Here is a 19,621-nt window from a genome sequence, read left to right as displayed (position 1 = left end):
ACCACACTTAAGTATATGGGAGCATGTGTGTGTGGGGCGTCTCCTAACCAGAACCGTGTGCGCTAGCTTAACATGGATCTGCAGTCACCTCTGGGGAGAGCTTGGGACTCCCCCTTGAGGGCCGTGAGCTGAACTCTGTGACACTCCGCCAGCAGAATCTGAGCGGGAGAGGCCAGCCCTCTGATGGATGACTGCACTTATCTCCCTCAGGGCTGGGAATGAGGTGTGTCAGGTGCCCCAAATGATGGGGCATTAGTATAAAAGGAAGCTTCAGGAGTTCCCTTCCCTGGTCTGACTCAAACATCGGCTCTTCCTCCTGGGCTCGGAGATTAAATGAAGTTTCGTCTCATGTGATTTCTTTTTTTTTTTTTTTTAATTTAAGAAAAAAATAGCATCATGAAAGAATCCTTTCAAGTTTATATTTAAAGGGATTTATCCCCAGTGAGAAAATAGAACACAAGTTTCCATATGTTTGACAACTGTCATCATCTCAGTTTCTGGGGAAAATTCTCCTACATGATCACATTTGCGGGATCTCACCACCTCTGGGCCTGTGGAGTGTATCTGACTGGGATTCTGGACTTGACCCCTCATACTGGTGTCATCAGTGTTTTGTGATGGCAGCTGCACAGCCATGATCCTGTGCCTCCAAGGCTCCCTACTGAAGAGGACCAGGAAGGTCAAGGTCATGATAGTCACATCTGTAGGAAGTTGCCGTGATGTTATTCTCAACTATGGGACGTGTTGAAAATCTCTACTCTGACTTGGGCGTGAGGGGGCAGGGCTCAGTGGGGAACAAAATGAGAGTCAAGATGAGGTGCAGATTTGGAAAGGGGAGCTCTGCAAGGTGCTGGCCCCATGGAGAGCGGGTCGCCCCAGAAAGACTTGTGAGAGAAATCAGAGTGGGCACCAGTGTTAATAGCTCATGATGGGCAACAAATAGCTGAGAAGGAAGAGGCTGGGCCCAAGAGGTCACCAAGCCTGGAGATGGCCCTGCTCGGTGTCCCCATAATGGCCGCTCCTCAGCAGTAACCTGCACACTTTGGGTTCTGCCATCAGCAGGCTTGGCCTCCCCCTCAACCACAGCTACTCAGAAAATGATCTTGGGTCTACTACAAGTCACAACAGGCCTTAAAGTCTAATGTTGCAGATCAAGGAGGCAATAATCTTAGGTTGGAAGACATTTTTTTTTTTTTTTAACAGCAGCAACAAATGTTCACCTCAGTTATAAAAAAAATCTTGGTAAAGATTTTTAGTAAAAAGAAAAAAATCTTAGTAAAACCTACACAGTTCAAGTGGAAGCAATGTCACTTTCCGGTGGATTGTCTCAGAATGCAAAGAGCTCCAGGCCAGTTAAAAGGTGGCTTGAGTTGCATGTTTTCATTCATCAAGAAATAATGCCTACTTGACTATGTGCCAGAGGTTAGCAAGGCTCATGAAGTTCACGGTATAGGCAGATAACCAGCCACTAGCAGTCACACCGGTAAATGTTTAAATGCAAATGATGTAAAAGATGATACAGATACCACAAGAGTATAGAAGGGAGATCTGAGGAAGTATGGTGGTTGGGATAGCTTTGCTCAAGGCAGTCTGAACGATGGGCAGGGATTAACCTGGCAGACAGCTCCAGACTGAGGGAGCTTCAGGTGCAAGGGCCCAAGTCAGATGGAACTAACAAGTACAGGTGTGGCTGGAATAGAACTGGGGAGAGCTAGTAATACAAGAGGCAGGCAGGGTGCAGCATCAGGCCCGGCTGTGTTGGTCACGGGTTAAATTTCAGGCCCTTTAAAGAGCAGGGAAGGCCAGGATCAGACTTACGCTTCAGTCGTATTGTTCCCCTGGATGCCATGGGGCCAGTGGATTCAAGAAGGGCAAGACGACAGAGAACCAGCCAGCAGGGACTGTCCAGGCTGTCAGCACTGACTGCTGGATCAGAGGAGCCACAGTAGAGTTGGAGATAAACAAGAGACTCAGGCAATTTCCGTGAAGGTAGAATTCACAAGGCTCTGTAGATTACGTATGTGGTGTGGAAAGACCAAAGAGATGCCAAGGAGGGATCCTGGGTTTCTGACACAAGATGGAGATGCCATTTAGTGAGACAGGGATATCTAAAAGGGGGAACTGAGAGTTCCACTTGGGCCATGACCGTTGGAAGAGGCCCAGATGCCATCCATGTGGAGATGTTAAGTGGAAAGTTACATGAGTTTGGAGTTCAGAAAGTCTATGGAAGTAATCACTTTTATGCTAATTTTTCTGAATGAAACCAATCAACAGGACCATTTGTCTGTTAAAAGGACCCTAGGTTTGGGACAAGGGTGCTCAGTGATGTCTTTACTGAAGGGGTACTGTAGAAAGCAGGGGCCCGGGGGTCAGAAGATAACAGGCCTGATTTCCAGCTCCACCATCAGCAAGTTGTTTAAATGTCACCTTCCCACTCAGCCACCTTCAGTGGCTTCCTATAATACGATCTAAAGAATGGCTTCAGAATTCTTTATATTCTCATCCAACAGCCTTTACAGTAAGGCCCCACCTTATCTCCTGGCCTCAATTCCCACTGAAAGCTGCCCATCCTCTGCTCCAGCCCAACAGGCTGTCTGCCTTCATGCTTCCTGTCTGCCCTCTCCCGAGACGCCTCCCCTCTTCCTCCTCTCTTCAAGCCAACTCCCTCCTCTGAACTAGAACAGCCAGGCCAGCCTTTACATGTCACACTTTAGCATTTGTCTTTGCAGTGTTTGATTTCTATCCTGCTGGCTTGTCACTTCCTCCCTGACCCTCCCTTTAGGCTCCTTGACTCCCCAGGCGCAGAGATGCTCCCACTTAGCACGCTTCCCGTCCCTTTGTCCATAAGGAGCTGCCTATATTTGTTTGTTTTTTTGCATCTCTGTTTCTCTTGCTCCTAAACCCTACCTCTCCTGCCCTTTACACTTGTGTGCATGGTTTGGGTGCCCCCGACAGGGAATGCAGATGCTAGAAAGGTGCAGGGGAGCAGATTCTAAAAGAAAAAACTTTCTCTTCCTTATGTCTGAAACTCCAGGCCTTTGTTTTGTAGTGGGCACACAGCTCTTCCTGAAGCAAGGACCGGCCATCTTTAAAGATCGGAGCCAGCCGCAGTGCGGAGCCTGATGGTGGCTCCTGCCTTGGCGTCATCCTCTGTTGCATGTGCTTATGCAGGGTTGCAGATCCTGGCAACACCCTGCTCTCTAACCATCAGAACTCTGTCTTGCTCACTTGTCTAGGAGTTACTGCAGGAGCTACGGCACCTTAAAATCAAGGTGGAAGAGTTGGAAAATGAACGGAATCAGTATGAATGGAAACTGAAGGCCACCAAGGTAAGAGGCAGTCCTGCTGTTCATGAAGAGGCTTTGAGCCCAGTGGGGAGGGTCTGTGTCTGAGCCTGGGGTGTGCAGTAGCCTTCGCTTGAGAAATGTGAATTGACCCCATTGTATACACAGGCAACAGTGTGCAGATTGTGTAAGCAGATGGATCTAATCCAGGAGGGCTCTTCCCCTGGAGAAAGCCCCCGAGATTCTGAGTTGCTGAAGTCACAAAGTCTCTGTGCCCCACAGCAACCCCCAGGCTGAGGCGCTATGAGTGGAGTTTTAGGGCAAATGAATGCCAACATTATCTTGGCTGCATTATTTTAAATTTAGCAGTCCCTCTAGTAATCAGTTTCTAAAAAGAGGCATGCTTTATTTTTAGCAATTCCTAAAAATATGTAGTTGTCTTTTTTTTTTTTAAACCAAACCATATTTCTATTGAACTGAAGAGCCTGCTGTTTAAAGGATACCAGTGATATATTATTTTTGCAAAATAAGTGTTATTCTTCCCTGTTTTGTTTCTTCTTTCATTTTCTCTACTAATTGAAATGGATTCAGCCCACACATTTATTGTCTTGGCCAGAACACTGTATTTTAAAACTTTGAATTAGCTTGCACTTAAGCAATAGGAAATTTCACATTAAAATACAGAGTTAGACTTCCTTGGGGGCAGAGGAAGGACGATCTGGAGTTAAGGGAAGGAAACCTTAAAACCCTGAAGCAACTTTCTTGCCTGAGGAACTGGCCTGGGCTACCTAGGGTGCGCACATGCCTGCCTTTCCACTAAGAGCTCTGCAGCGCCACCCACAGGCATCACCAGGTAGCCCCATAGGCATTTTCATCTTATTGCTGAGTGAAAGTCACTCAGTCCTGTCTGACTCTTGGAGACCCCATGGGCTATGCAGTCCATGGAATTCTCCAGGCCAGAATACAGGAGTGGGTAGCCTTTCCCTTCTCCAGGGGATCTTCCCAACCCAGTGGTCGAACCCAGGTCTCCCGCACTGCTTGTGGATTCGACCAGCTGAGCCACAAGGGAAGTCCAAGAATACTAGAGTGGGTAGCCTATCCCTTCTCCAACAGACCTTCCCAACCCAGGGATCGAACTGGGGTCTCCTGCATTGCAGGAGGATTTTTTTACCAACTGAGCTATCAGGGAAGCCCACTTTCATCTTAGAATTTTTTTTCCCAACATCTAGTTTATACTTTGTTTTATTTTTCTATAACTTTAAATGATTATAAAAACAATAATAATCATTAGAGATAAGTTTTAAATCACAAAAATTTAAAGGAGTAAGAATCACTCGTGTACCACCCAGGAGTTAACCACTATTAATATTTCCTTCCAGGCATTTCTCTTTTTTTGGAGGAAGGTGGGGGGGGTCTCTCTGTTAATTTTTGGTGTTGATAATTTATTCACAATTTTATACCATATTGTTTTTAAAAAAATCTCTGTGATGTTGATGTATATATAAGTGTAAATAGTTTTCTTAACTACTTTATTGATGAGGAAACTGAGGCACAGAATAGTTAGGTAACTTTCCCCAGATCTTACAGCTTTTCAGCAGCAGCACTGGACAATCTAGTCTGTCTTTATCCAAGTGTCCCTTGTATGCTCTATGCATCCCAGTCCCCAGTTCTAAGAGCACTGTTGCTGTAACATCTCAGAACCTTCCATCACCATGATCCACTCAAGCAAGTCTAGTCTTGGTGAAACCTTTAAAGTTATACACACTGCCTTCTATTATAAAACCAAGTAGCTCTTAAATCACCAAAGCACTCTGCCTTGGCACATAGACCTTTGAGATACTGTGGGTTATTTAATAACCACCAGGTCTGGGACCCCTCTTTGTGCCAGGATGTGTCAAGCCCTTTGCACACGTTTTCTCATTTGGGCCATGAAGTAACCCAGCGAGGTGTGTTGATTTATTATCTTCATTTTTCTGCTGAGAAAACAGGCTCAGAGTGGCCACAGCGAGGTTTTGATCTGGGTCTGTGTCATTCTGTCATCCTAATTTCCTGCAATTGAAACCTGTCTTGTTAAAGTTCTTTAGTTTTCTGTGCAAAGCTTCTCGGTCCCTAAAGGTAGCACTGCAGCGGCTATAAGGGCCTGGTCCCTGGGTTTAACTAAGGGAGGTGGAGCACCCCGTCTCTGCTTGGCACCGGTCTGCATGACTTTGTCCCAAACCTCTTGCCACACAACTCCAGTCTCAGTGGCCATGGAAGTACCATACTTTTTCTGATGGTCAGATGCAGGGCCTCTGCGCTGTTGTAGACTTCCCAGCTTTGGAACAGACACATCTCTAAGCATAAGAGAGCACCTGTCATTTCTGGCCTATTCTGTGAAAACTGGCATACAGGAAGGGGCACTCAGCCAGTTGGTCTGTAGAGTTGTAAATAAATGACCTCACCCAGATGCAGGCCTCAGAGAGAAGAACCTGGGCTCTTCCATGATAGATAGTCCCCTGGACATCACTGGTGTCCACTGTGAAGCCTGCAGACAAGAATCAGGTATGTGGATTCCTAGCAGAAACTAGACTTCACCTTATCTGCAAAGAAGGGGAGAAATGGGTGTAGAAGGTGCAAGAAAAGTTGAGAGACTATCTTCCAAGATTAGTCTGGCCCTTATAGAAATGAGACAGTAAAGAGTCTGCCTGCAATGCAGAAGACCCCAGGTTCAATCTCTGGTTCAGGAAGACCCCCTGGAGAAGGGAGAGAATGGCTACTCACTCCAGTATTCTTCCTGGAGAACTCCATGGACAGAGTAACCTGGCAGGCTATAGTCAATGGGGTCACAAAGAGTTGCACACGACTGAGCTAATACTTTCATTTTTCATTATAGAAATGAGAGGCATTTGGATCAAGTCCCAGGGCTAAGGGGTTTCCCAGGTGGTGCTTGTGATAAAGAACCCGCCTGCCAATGCGGATGACATAAGAGATACAGGTTCAACCCCTGGGTCAGGAAGATCCTCTGGAGGAGGGCATGTCAACCCACTTCAGTATTCTTGCCTGGAGAATCCCATGGACAGAGGAGCCTGGCGGGCTGCAGTCCATAGGATCGCACAGAGTCGGACACTACTAGAGAGACTTAGCACGCATGCACACGCTAATGTTTTCTGAAGCCACTGTCACCATTAATTATAAGCCCATGGGCTCCAAGGCCCTGAGTTAGCTGTGAGAAGCTGCCACCTGACTGCAAGTCTCCACAAACCGTTTGGCACATCTGGCCTCAGGTCTCCGTACTCTGTGGGTGGAAACCAAGCAGAGGGACAGTGCTCTGTAGGGACTTCGGGTAAGGAAACCCACTCCTTGCCACCTCTTTGTTTTCACATGGTCCCAATTAGGGGACATTAAGATTTGTCCAGACCCTTGGAGGAAGGCTCTGGGTGCCCTAGCCCCATAAGGGCAGCCGTCATCTGTCTATCCTTAGTCGAATCCTTCATTGCTCCTGCTTTCTCCCCAGTGATGTACAGGGATAGTTCTTCGTCCCTTGGTTTCCTGCGAGGGTTGGTGTAAGAATGCAATGAGCACGGAGTCAATGGAAAGTGGACACTCCGTCCATGTTTCCTGAAACTGAACACAGGAATGTTTGGTGGAAGAGCCACCAACAGGCCTGTGCTCATTTGATTACTTGAGTTGTTCAAAGATGACCTCATGAAAGGACAACTCCGTAACATAACCTGCACAATTAAGGTGGGACACCATTGGGCTACCATGGGGGAGGGGTGCTCAGAGTAGAAGCTGTTGCTGTGTGTGCTGTTGTCTGGCTGGGAGTCAGTTCTCACCCCTTTCTTAGTCTGACTTGATGCTCAGAGAACTAGCTAGCTACCCATAAGGGAAGGAATAGGATGAGAACAGCATAGAAGTAGCATTGATGAAGACTTACTGTCTACCAAGCATGAGGCTAAGTTGTTTGTAACCATTATCATATTTACTCCTCACTAGAGCTCATGAGCTAAATGCTATGCTCTTGGCTTTGTAGATGAACCAAGACTCAGAAAAGCTAAACCACTTACCCAGCTAGGAAATGAGAGAATCCAAGTTTGTCTGACTCCAAAGCCAGTTTATCTCTTAGGATGGGACCCATCCAGTTCTGATCTTCTCATGAGTATGAAAGGCAGGGACAACCCCCTGTGTGCCTCCATGCTCGGTTGTATTCGACTCTTTGTGACCCCATGGACTGCAGACTGCTAGGCTCCTCTGTCCATGGGATTCTCCAGGCAAGGTTATTGGAGTGGGTTGCCATGTCCTCCTCCAGGGGATCTCCTTGACCTGGGGACTGAACCCGTGTCTGCCTGCATCTCCTGCATTGCAGGCGGATTCTTTACCCACTGAGCCACCTGGGAAACCCCAGGAACAACCTCACATCCTATTATGTGTGAAATTTAATCTGCTGTACTCAGTAGACATTTGGGTACTACCCAGTGCAGCTGCCTATGTGAATGTGTGTGCACACCTGTGTTGCACTCACATGCTTGATTTACACAAGTATGTCCACTCAGCATACCTGAGTGCTTGTATGTAATTACATTTGAGGAAAGGAGCATCGGTGCCTGAGGTTGGGCTGAGGCAGTGGCTGTGCATTCAGGGTGGGAGAGTTTGAGGGAGGGAACTCCCGGCTCACTCATTATCGACTCGTGGTGATCTCCTTTCCACTGTATTTCCTGTATGGGGTGGAAAAATGAAAGATGCACGTACTTGTTACAGTGGTGTATATACATGCTGTCGCAGGAGTATCTTGGGAGGAAGGAGACCGTGTCTAGAAAGAGTATTCATCTTTGGACCAAGGGCAGCCCTCTGATTACACACACTCGCACCTCCTCAGGCCTCAGTGGTGTGTGGACTGCAGGAGGCAGGGGAAGGAAAGAGTCCAGTCCAGTCGGGGAGGAGGAAGCAGGAGAAAGCTAGGAAGCTAGGATGGTCAGAGCAGGGTGGGGAGGGGGAGAGGGGAGGGGAGGGCTAGCGTCCAGAAGGGCCAGGAAGAGCACGTTTATTCCCCAGAGCGCCACCTTGTGGAGAGGGCGGTAAACACCTCTCACTGCTCGCCTCTTCCTGCTTTGCTCTTGCTCTGACTTCTTAACTTCCTAATGGGTCCTAGGACCCGTGGGCCCTGGACTCTGACTGGAAGTGCTTTGCTATGGTCTGGTGGTCCCTCTGAGCTGGTCGGTTGCCTTTTTCTCTTCCAGGCGGAGGTAGCCCAGCTGCAAGAGCAGGTGGCCCTGAAGGATGCAGAAATTGAGCGTCTGCACAGCCAGCTCTCCAGGTCAGCAGCTCTGCACAGTGACCACGCAGAAAAAGGTAACTGGCTCGGCCGTGACAGAGTGCAGTCGCCCCTCGGCCTGGGTTCTCATTCTTATAAGTGGGCTTGTGAGTCTCTGGGTGTGAACAGCTGTGTGAGGAGGCAGGCGGTGTGCACATACGTGTGTGTGTTCGTGTGTGCACACACGGGTGTGTAAAGCCCAGCTCGCTTGTTGAGCGTGGCCGTGAACGCCTCCCTGTTCGAGGCCTCACCTCTGGAGGCTTTGCTCAGATGCGCCGTCACCACTGGAGCTCTCCGGGGCTCTGCCTCTGGAGCGTTCACTCTTCCCCTTCAGTGTCTTTGTGTCATCACCACAGAGGAGGCTTTAGCAATTCATTTGGTCATGCGGTGGCTCCCTGCCTGATACACACTCAAGGGCCGGAGTGACGAGACAAATCCGTCATTTCTCATCCTGTGGATCCCAACTTAAGTGTTACCCCTCGGAAAGACCCAACCTGGCCATCCTACCTCACTTAGGTGCCCCTGCCTTTCTCAGAATCATCATTCCTGTTGTTTCTTTCAGAGCATTTACTATAACTGGTGCTGTGTTTTTTAAAGTCCCTTTTGAATAGATTGTCGTCCTCCCTTGGTGGCAGAGACTGTGACTGCCTTACCTGAGAGCATATCCACAGAGCCTCACACAGCATCCAGTCCATAGCTGCCAAGGAATATTTTTTGAATAAATGAAAGGATAGTGAATGGTCCCTAGGGAGTTCAAGTCTTGCTGATTAAAAAGAGAGGCTAAATCCTCAAATATTCTTATTAATATGTATTTAATATTTGCAGCTATTTGCCTTGCATACAAAATGATCACACACCTTCCAGCTTCTCCTCTTGCCCTCAGGCTGCAGAGGGTTGCTGGAGGAGGTCATGTGGCCCTGTGAACTGGCTCCACTACTGAGTCTCCTCCCGGCCTCAACATCACTTAGCTTGGATCCCTGGCTGGGGTGGGGAGGCTGGAGAAGGAAATAGTGACACATATGCTCATCCCTCCACCAGCCTTTCTCAGTGTCTTCACCAGCCATTGAGTGTGTCATCTATCTCCCATGGTCTAAGATACTCTAGACTGTCTATGATGCTAAATTTGGATAGAAAACTCCCCAGGCCATGATTTCAGGTCAGGCAGGCTTCCCCCTGCACCCTATGCCTCCCCACAGACCATACTTTCCAGGCCCTGCCTCGGGTACCTCTTGGAGCTGATGTTTAGGGCCTTGTTCTGGTTAGGCCCTGCCCAAAGCATCAAGATTTGCAGTCTTCATCTGGAGCTTACTACCCTTCACTCCACAAACCACCAAGAGCCTAAGACATCAAGCAGCACTCTACACCTTCCTCTGAAAAATGTATCCCTACATCTATTTAGACAAAGTCTGTCAACCCATTCTTCCTGCTCTTGTTGGCTATAGCAAGCATCCAGAGGAGATGGGGTGCCCATTCATACTTTTGTCCCCTTGTCTCCTGAACTTTACTTACGTTGACATACCTATTCTCTTTAGGATCCAGTTTGCGATGGGTATGGGGCTTTGTTTTGGAAAAACTATGTGCTAATTGCTCAGTTCGGTTCAGTTGCTCAGTCATGTCTGACTCTTTGTGACCCCATGAATTGCAGCATGCCAGGCCTCCCTGTCCATCAGCAACTTCCGGAGTTTACTCAAACTCATGTCCATCGAGTCGGTGATACCATCCAGCCATCTCATCCTGTGTCGTCCCCTTCTCCTCCTGCCCCCAATCCCTCCCAGCATCAGAGTCTTTTCCAATCAGTCAACTCTTCGCATGAGGTGGCCAAAGTACTGGAGTTTCAGCTTTAGCATCAGTCCTTCCAATGAACACCCAGGACTGATCTCCTTTAGAATGGACTGGTTGGATCTCCTTGCAGTCCAAGGGACTCTAAAGAGTCTTCTCCAACACCACAGTTCAAAAGCATTCATTCTTTGGTGCTCAGCTTTCTTCACAGTCCAACTCTCACATCCATACATGACTACTGGAAAAACCATAGCCTTGACTAGACAGACCTTTGTTGGCAAAGTAATGTCTCTGCTTTTGAATATGCTGTCTAGGTTGGTCATAACTTTTCTTCCAAGGAGTAAACGTCTTTTAATTTCATGGCTGAAGTCACCATCTACAGTGATTTTGGAGCCCCCAAAAATAAAAGTCTGACACTGTTTCCACTGTTTCCCCATCTATTTCCCATGAAGTGATGGGAACAGATGCCATGATCTTCATTTTCTGAATGTTGAGCTTTAAGCCAACTTTTTCACTCTCCTCTTTCACTTTCATCAAGAGGCTTTTTAGTTCCTCTTCACTTTTTGCCATAAGGGTGGTGTCATCTGCATATCTGAGGTTATTAATATTTCTCCCAGCAATCTTGATTCCAGCTTGTGTTTCTTCCAGCCCAGAGTTTCTCATGATGTACTCTGCATAGAAGTTAAATAAGCAGGGTGACAATATACAGCCTTGACATATTCCTTTTCCTATTTGGAACCAGTCTGTTGTTCCATGTCCAGTTCTGACTGTTGCTTCCTGACCTGCATATACGTTTCTCAAGAGGCAAGTCAGGTGGTCTGGTATTCCCATCTCTTTCAGAATTTTCCACAGTTTATTGTGATCCACACAATCAAAGGCTTTAGCATAGTCAATAAAGCAGAAATAGGTGTTTTTCTGGAACTCTCTTGCTTTTTCCATGATCCAGCAGATGTTGGCAATTTGATCTCTGGTTCCTCTGACTGTTCTAAATCCAGCTTGAACATCTGGCAGTTCACGGTTCATGTATTGCTAAAGCCTGGCTTGGAGAATTTTGAGCATTACTTTTCTAGCATGTGAGATGAGTGCAATTGTGTGGTAGTTTGAGCATTCTTTGGCATTGCCTTTCTTTGGGATTGGAATGAAAACTGACCTTTTCCAGTCCTGTGGCCACCGCTGAGTTTTCCAAATTTGCTGGCATTTTGAGTGCAGCACTTTCACAGCATCATCTTTCAGGATTTGAAATAGCTAATTCCTAGACCTCCACCTATTTGGCGGAATGACTCCCAGCCCATTTAGGCTTTGTCCTTTGACCTGGCTCTCCAGACTAGTTTGTGAAGAATTCCAGAGTCTCTGTTGGGTCCAAAGTGGGAGAAGGCCAACTGTCATCTACCACAGACTGACAAAGACCCCTGGGCATAGGGAAATTCTGCAGGTTTATGATGAACTAAGATTGTTTTCCTTGACTGTAGAGTTGTTTCAATATATTTATAGATCCAATTAAACATTGTTAGTCAATTCTGACTATGCCTTTCCTAATTGAGTCAAGTACCTGGCTCTTTTTACATAATCATTCTTTCCCTGTCTCTGTTTGGCTGGAGACTCTTTTTCTTCCCATTTTAAATTCTCCTCTGGTATAATCCATGGGACTGTGTGATTCTTGATTCTCTCTGAAACTAGTTAGCAGCCCTAGTACCTGCCTACTCAAGTTATAAAGGATAAATGTCAAATTTCTTCTGGGATATCAATTATAGAAAGTTTGGGAGTTCTTCTACGACATCCTTGAGTAAATGACATTTTGTTTCCCCCCAAAAAAATGTCTATAAAGAGAAGACAAAATACCAGTTTAATTTGTTGAATTATGCAACAAATGTTTAATGAGACTGACTGTGTGCCAGACACCATCCTGGGCTCTTTGAAGAAGTAAGGAGTGATGCGTAATTTATTCACACAGAAAGTTGTGGCATCTTAGCAGGTAGAACTAGCTGTCTGCATTTTATGTAAATAATTCTTCCTACACTTAAATTCTTTTAGACCAAGAAATTCAACGTCTGAAAATGGGGATGGAAACTTTGCTTGTTGCCAATGAAGACAAGGTAAGATGGCCATTGAGCCGCCCTGTCCTTTCCCTGCTGACTTTCCTGGTTCTGTTTGGTCCCTTCTGGTCTCTGATACTTTGGGCAGGGCTGAGCCCATCAGGACACTGACTCAGGGAAGTGTCAGGAGATCCGCCTCTGCTTCCTGGAGACTCGGCTCAGTTACCTGCTTTTGACTTTGATGCCTAGGAGTTTTGCCTAAATGGAATCTCTCAAAGGCAGAATAAAGCCATATCTGTTCAGGCTGGTTTTGGGGAAAAAATACCCTGTGGTTACTGCCTATGTCATAGCTGTTGCTCAGACTCCTAACAAAACTTGAGAGCCATCCACCAGTCCCCCATGTTCATGATCTGGTGATAGACCCTTCATAAAACTGGTGAGAGACCCATCAGCCTTATTTGTTCTTCATGTTGAATCCCTGCACAATCATAACATAGCCACCTCCATAGTACAGAACACCTATCTGGCACAAAGGTCAGCTCTAAGGATCACAGCCCTGCATTTTACAGACCAGGAAACCAAGACTGAAAGTGCTTGAGTAGTGTTGCCCAAGGTCAGGTAACAGCAGATAGCAGAGCCAGGGTCATACCCACGTTTATCTAACTCTGAAATTTGTGTGTCGTCCCAAGTCCCCAGCCTTTGCTGGGGAAGAATTGATCCCCTCCGGGAATTTCCTCTGTTATGTAAGGAATCTCAGACTCCTAAGGTATTGAGATAAATACAACAGCTTTATTTTAGTCTTTTTTTTTTTTTTTTTTTTTTTGCATGTAGCTTCAGAGGACAGTGGGCTTCCCATGTGGCTCAGTGGTAAAGAATGTCACCTGCCAAGCAGGAGACACGGGTTCAGTCCCTGAATGGGAAGGAAATGGCAACCGTCTCTAGTATTCTTGCCTGGGAAATCCCATGGACAGAAGGAGCCTGGCAGGGCTACAGTCCACTGGGTCGCAAAGAGTCGGACATGACTGAGCGACTAAACAAGGACAACTAGAGGAGAGTGCTTGGACCAGGAGGCAGGTTTCAGTGGCTGCATCAGGAGGGTAGGGAGACCGTTTCCTGCCTCAGCAAACGTGTGAGCCATTCGAAGGCTGTGTCAAACAGGGGTTGTTTTCTAAGTAGAGATTGGACTCATAGCCTTCAGGGAGAGCAGGAGTGTTTACGGCAGCCAAGGAGGCCGACCACTGAGAACCCGAGCTTGGGCACTCTGTCTCCCTTTGAAGTGTTCTAGAGGTTCCACACAGCTTTTCCTTTCTGTGTGCCCAGAACATAGCCTGGGCCCCAAATGAAATCACCTCAGGCGCCAGTGTTGTTGTTTACATGGAAATCTGTCTTGCTCTGTGACAGGACCATCGGATAGAGGAGCTTACTGGGCTGTTAAACCAGTACCGAAGGGTGAATGAGATCGTGATGGCAACCCAAGGTAAGAGCAGCGGGGAGCTTACCATCTTCTCCCCAAGGTATTCCATCTCTACTGTGTTCAATGCTGGGCAGTCCTGCCAGAAGAGTTTTCATTTTTATTTGGAAAAATGCTCTGCAGGAAGATGAAGCTGGTTAGACTGCCCCTGGACGGTAGGAAACTGGCAGCTCTTGATTTCCAGAAATTTCATCAAATGGCAGACAGTTCAGTGCTTCCAGGGACTAAACTATCCAGATCATCGAGAAAAGAAAGCCTTCAACTTGACCCATTGGGAATCCCCACCCTCAGGAGGGCTATGCATCTCCCTGGCATACTTCTTAGAGGCAGTGAGTGCAGTCAAACCTGGATCCAAAGGCAGTTTAATACCCTCACTGGGAATTAGAGCCTATCCACCTCCTGGAGAATCTAAAAGCATCCCTAGCAGTTGCCAGGACACTTGGGGAGCCTTCTTTGAGTTTCTGGGTGCTTGGGTTCCCATAGGAAGTCACGGGGCAGGGAGAGCTGTTTGTGTTTCATACTTGCTGCCCAGACTGAATGCAGCACTCGGGCAGCATCCGTGTTGTGTGGGCACCCTGGGGCAGATGCCCGATCGCCTGCCTTGTTGGTCACGCTGTTGACCCAGGCTCCCATTACAGCAGCTGTTTCACAGGAGAGGGCTGCTATAGGGGTGCTCAGGAACCTCTCATTCAGGCTGAGCTGCTGCTGCCTCTTGGGGAAAAGCCAACCCCTAGTTCGGGTTGTGGCTGACTGGCTGTCACCCAGGGCCGCTGCCAGCCCTGCACACATGTCACAGGCTAATTTCCTCTAATCCTTTTGGATCTTGGGTTAGATGAGGGCCTGAATGCCTGTGGCCAAGGAATGAGAAGATTGGAGAGGAATAATTGGGGGCTGGGGACTTCTTTTGTTTCCCCCAGCATGAGCTCTGACCTTGAAACGGTCTCCTGGAAGCCTGTGCTCAGATGCTCCAATGAATATTCTGAATCACACTTTTAATGTCCGTTAATGTTTTTCTTTGTCCCTCTTAATGAAGGAGAGACGGTGTTAGAATTTTGTGGTACAATTACAGGTTTCTAAACAAGCCATGTGGTGGTAATGATCTGCATTAATGCTTCCAGGGCCTTCAGAAAGAACTCTCTCCATCAATGAGGAAGAACTGGAGGGAGGCTTCAGGAACTGGAACACTGCAAATAAAGGCCCCGAAGACCTATTTAAATCAGAGGTACTGTGTTTCCACTAACGATGTGGGGTTTCTGCAGGCCCCAGGAGCTTGCCCTGAACCTGGGGGAGGATCTAATCGGGAACCTGCCAGGTATAAATCTTGACAGGTAGAAAAATTAAAGCAATGGAGTCACCCCAGAGGCTTTGGGGAGACACTGAGGGTGGAAGGAGCCAGGGCACAGGCCTGTGTTCCTGCTGGGGAGAACAGCAGAGTGGACACTAGACTTCTGAGGATAGGAATTTCCTGTTCTCTTTTCTAGACTTTGTTTTGGCTGTGCGGGGTCTTCGCTGCAGTGAGGGCTCTTCTCTAGTTGCAGCCCATGTGGGCTGCTCTCCAGCTCTGGTCTGCGGGCTTCCCTCATCACGGAGCACAGGCTCTAGAGCGCGTGGGCTTCAGTCGTTGCGGCTCCCGGGCTCCAGAGCACGGGCTCAGTACTTGTGAAGCACAGGCTTCGTTGCTCCGTGGCGTGTGCAATCTTCCCAGACCACGGATAGAACCCGTGTCTCCTACATTGGCAGGCAGATTCTTCACCACTGAGCCACCAGGGAGGCCCCAACTTTTCTTTTTCGATTGGTTTCCTTGTTTATTTTTGCCTTTACTCTCTGGAATATGAGCATAGACCAAAGGGGTATTTTTATTTACCACTACCTCTCCAGGATCTGCAGTGATGCCCGATACCCAGTTAAATTCAACAAATATTTCTTTAAGGAATGAATGCATCTTGCCCATTTGGAGGGATAATGAACTTTTGAAGTGATACATTCCTGTTTCACAGACAACCTCTCTTCACTGTAGCCAGCATACAGGTTTCCTTTTCTCTTGTTTAAAATCTGGTCCAGTTCTAAGGCTGTCTCTGGACTTGGTCTAGATACACTGGGCAAATAAACTTGTAGTTACAGATCTCAGAAGAAGAGGGACTTCAGTCCAGAATTTAAAAGGTTCTTAAAACTCCAGAACAGTCACACTGAGAAGGGTCTTAATCCAGCTAAACCCTTTTAATTAAGGGATGGGCAAATGTGTCATCTAGTGGCCCAGTTAGTCAGAGCAACCACCCCAGATTGCTGGCAATAGTGGCAGTAACTGATATCCCATACCCATGTGATTAGCATTGTACATGACTCACCTCATTTATGCCTCATGACACCCCACCGGGGATTCTTCTTTTATTGTGCTGCAGCTGAGGCTCAGAGAGGGTAAGTACTCTGCTCTAGGTCACACAGCAAGTAGGTAGCAGAACTTGGACTTGAACCCAAAAGCCCAGGCTTTTAACAACACTACGTACTATAATGCCAGGGTTCTTTCTAAGTAGACCAGGAAGATACCGGGCTCTAAAGAAAGACAGCCCTTTGAGTCAGTGAAGACATTAAATTGCATCCTTCTCTACCACCATTAGCTTGCGTTCATTCCACCTGTGAGACCCTTGCTTTTCGACCTTGCTAAGCCCATTCTCATCTCTCAAGATTCAGCTTAAGTTTCTCCCTTCTGAAGCCTCCCTGACCTTCCCACCAATGAGAAGGGTCCCTTCCATTCCCATTCTGTTAAAATATTATAGGACATGTTGCATTGATCTTTCATCCTGATTAACTTACCCACCTCCCTGATGGCCTGTCAGGCAGTGGATGCTGCTCCTGTTTGTTGATTGACTGTATGAATTACAGTGTTGTTCATTGCAAGCAGAAATCCACTCTGGCTAAGTTACAACAAAGAATGCTTTTGAAAGGGTGCACAGTGGCTCACTGAATGAAAGGAAAAGCTCAGAACCAAGCTCAGAAAGGACAGGGTGCAGGGATTCAGGTGTCAGGACTAACTTGTTAGGACTCTACTGCAAGGATGTGAGCTTGGGGCCTAGAAGGAGAGGCAAGTTGGCTATGGCTTTCAATATATCTTGCTTGTTGGCATCTTAAAAAAGCAAGGCACCAGTGTCGTTGTAGCCCCTGTGGCTATACCCAGGGTGGGAGATGTACCTCCCCAGGAGGAATTGGCCAGACAAGGGGAAGGGATGGTGGCCGGTCTCCAGGCAGTGACTGTTCTTTCCAGTGACTCTTCTGGTTCCCATGCAGGTGTCTCCAAGAGGCAGCTCTCCTACGGCGGGGCCACCCCCGCTACCGCAGAAATCACTGGAAACCAGGTAGGAGGCCCAGGCGTTTCCGTGGAGCTGCTGTGCTCTCAGGCCCCTCTCAGGGCTCCAGACAAGGCAGTGATCACAACCACCCTGTCCTGGTCCCGCCTGCCCTCCCATAGTCAGGGCAGCACTCCAGGCCCCGGCAGCGGCCCCAGCAGGGCCAAAATGGTGGTTCAGTCATGAACCATGCTCACCTCCCCTGGCTGCAGAAGGGCTTCCCTACCCACAGGCCGAGAGGCCTGCTTCTTGTCACCGAGAGGAGATCTGGCCAGGGTTTGGGGCCTCGGGGAGGGGGCTGCACCTTCTCTGTGCCCCCAGGGGCTCCTCAGAGCAGAGAGTGCCCTGCACCATGAACCTGTCATTGCCACCAGCCCCTTTGGCAAGGCCTTCCCGCTCTCAGAGGGAGGCCAGCCCTGTGACAACACTCCACTCTCTCTCCAGGGAGGGCCTTTTCTTCTCACAGGGAGGTTGGTCCATTTGCTTTGAGGAAGCTTCAGATAGCAATGAGCTTACTGTGGGCTGGCCTATGTGGTCACCAACTGCCTCCTGACTGATACCCTCGAAAATCAACCTACTTCTAGTTACAGATGTCATCTCTTTAGAACACGTTTCCAAGGAACCGGGATCTGGAGCTCCACTGCCAAGGGCAGGCTGTCTTTCAGCCAAGTGACGGGAGTTTCCCCAGAAGGGCGCTGAGTCTCCACAGCCTAGGCACTCAGAACCCCCCGTTTTCCATAAAGCCATTGTTACTGAGCTTTTAGCCTCAGAGCAAAACAGTCATGCCAGGGATGGCGACTGGCCAATTTTTAGTTTTGCAGAATAAGAAATTTGGTTGATGAGTTCACTCGGAATGAAGTCAACAAGGAGTGACTCACACTGACTAGACTCCTAAGAGACTAGTGTAGCAACAGATGCCGATTTATTCATATGAACTGAGAAACATCACTGCCAAGGAGCCTTGTCACAGGTAACCCTCGTGACCATGGGTGGTGGTGCCGCTTCTCTATCCAGTTGGTTCCCTCCTCTGCAGAATAGTGCCCGAGAAAGCTGATTCCTCTGAGCAGACTGCTCTGGGCTCACAGGGTTGGAGCAGAGGGACAGAGGATCCCAGCAGGCGATGCTTTGGAGCTGTGGCCGACGTGCTCATCTCCACTCTCAGGCACCGCCTCCCTCCCTGGATTACTCTCACACTCACAGACCAGGCAGTATTGGCCCCCTTTCCTCTCTTTTGACTCCACAGACATTGGCTTTCTCTTATAACCGCACAACAGCCAGCGCCCACTGATGCCACTGAATTGTGTATTCTTGGTCTTTGAAGACTGTTAAGGACTTTTGATTTGGATTTCAGTGATGCTCTCATGCATTACCAACACATGGTCAGACCAGACCATTCCCAGAGTGGGCCAGACTCATCTTACATGTAACAGTTATGATGAGAGGGTGTTGAGTTTTTTTCCTGACCTTGACTCTGAGCCCAAGATAGAATACCAGTTAAACACTGAAATATCCTCTGCACGAATGATACTAAGTTCCTCCTTCTCCAGTAACTGTTTCCCTTTTTGTTTTCTTCTGTGTTTTTCCAGGGCTCAGAAAAAACTCTCCTGTAGTCTCGAAGACTTGAGAAGTGAATCTGTGGATAAGGTCAGTCCATCAGTCTATACATAAAGATGACTGAGTTATTTCTTTGAGGTCAGCACAGTGCCCGGACCCACAGGCCAGGTGCTGTCCCTACCTCATGGAGGCTTTTATCAAGTTGCTGGGGAGGCAGGGATTTTATGAACATTTTGAGAAAACTGGTCAGCTATGGCTCAAGGCATCCTAGGGGCAGGGTGAGTCAGAACACGCTGCCTGGGGTTGATTAGAAAAGATGTTGAGGTGGGCATGGATAGGTTTGGGGAAATGGTTTGGGGAGCAGGAGGTGGTAAGGTCAGAGGCGGGAGTCAGATGGAGCCAGAGTTCTTAAATCCTGGCCCTGTTTCCCCAGGGCACTTGGAATGTTGCAGAGGTTTTGAATGAGGATGAAAGTGAAGTCGCTCAGTCGTGTCCGACTCTGCGACTCCATGGACTGTGGCCCACCAGGCTCCTCCGTCCATGGGATTCTCCAGGCAAGAATACTGGAGTGGGTTTCCATTTCCTTCTCCAGGGGATCTTTCCAACCCAGGGATCGAACCCAGGTCTCCCGCATTGCAGGCAGATGCTTTAACCTATGTGGATAAAGATGCCCCTGGGAGTGGGTTATGGAATAAAGTAGAAGATTGGAGAGGAAGCTTCTTAAGGAGTCTAAAAAGACATGAGGAGGGCTTTGTGGCTCCTTATATGAGGCTAGCCCTTGACCACGTGGGTGCCCCTGTGCTGGAGAGGAGGGTCACAGATTCTTGGGCAGCGAGGTCATTGGACACACAGGGGTGCTGCCCTGTAGC

General features: G+C 48.1%; 1 protein-coding gene across 3 annotated transcripts in view; it reads left to right on the top strand.

Moving 5' to 3' along the window:
* PPFIBP2 (PPFIA binding protein 2) overlaps positions 1-19,621 on the top strand; it is a 153,891-nt gene that overhangs the window by 112,878 nt on the left and 21,392 nt on the right. For all 3 annotated transcript variants that reach the window (XR_011146011.1, XM_068989080.1, XM_068989081.1), the window contains exons 7-13: positions 3,237-3,329; positions 8,501-8,612; positions 12,385-12,446; positions 13,788-13,863; positions 14,976-15,079; positions 17,140-17,207; positions 18,785-18,842. Coding sequence is in view for 2 of the 3 variants with exons in the window: in XM_068989080.1 (XP_068845181.1) it covers positions 3,237-3,329; positions 8,501-8,612; positions 12,385-12,446; positions 13,788-13,863; positions 14,976-15,079; positions 17,140-17,207; positions 18,785-18,842 (573 nt within the window). In the remaining variant the exon portion in view is untranslated. The remainder of the gene's footprint in view (positions 1-3,236; positions 3,330-8,500; positions 8,613-12,384; positions 12,447-13,787; positions 13,864-14,975; positions 15,080-17,139; positions 17,208-18,784; positions 18,843-19,621) is intronic.

The sequence above is a fragment of the Capricornis sumatraensis genome, chromosome 16, assembly GCF_032405125.1.
Source record: "Capricornis sumatraensis isolate serow.1 chromosome 16, serow.2, whole genome shotgun sequence".
In the NCBI taxonomy this organism is placed as follows: Eukaryota; Metazoa; Chordata; class Mammalia; order Artiodactyla; family Bovidae; genus Capricornis; species Capricornis sumatraensis.
This window is presented reverse-complemented; position numbering and strand designations above follow the sequence as displayed.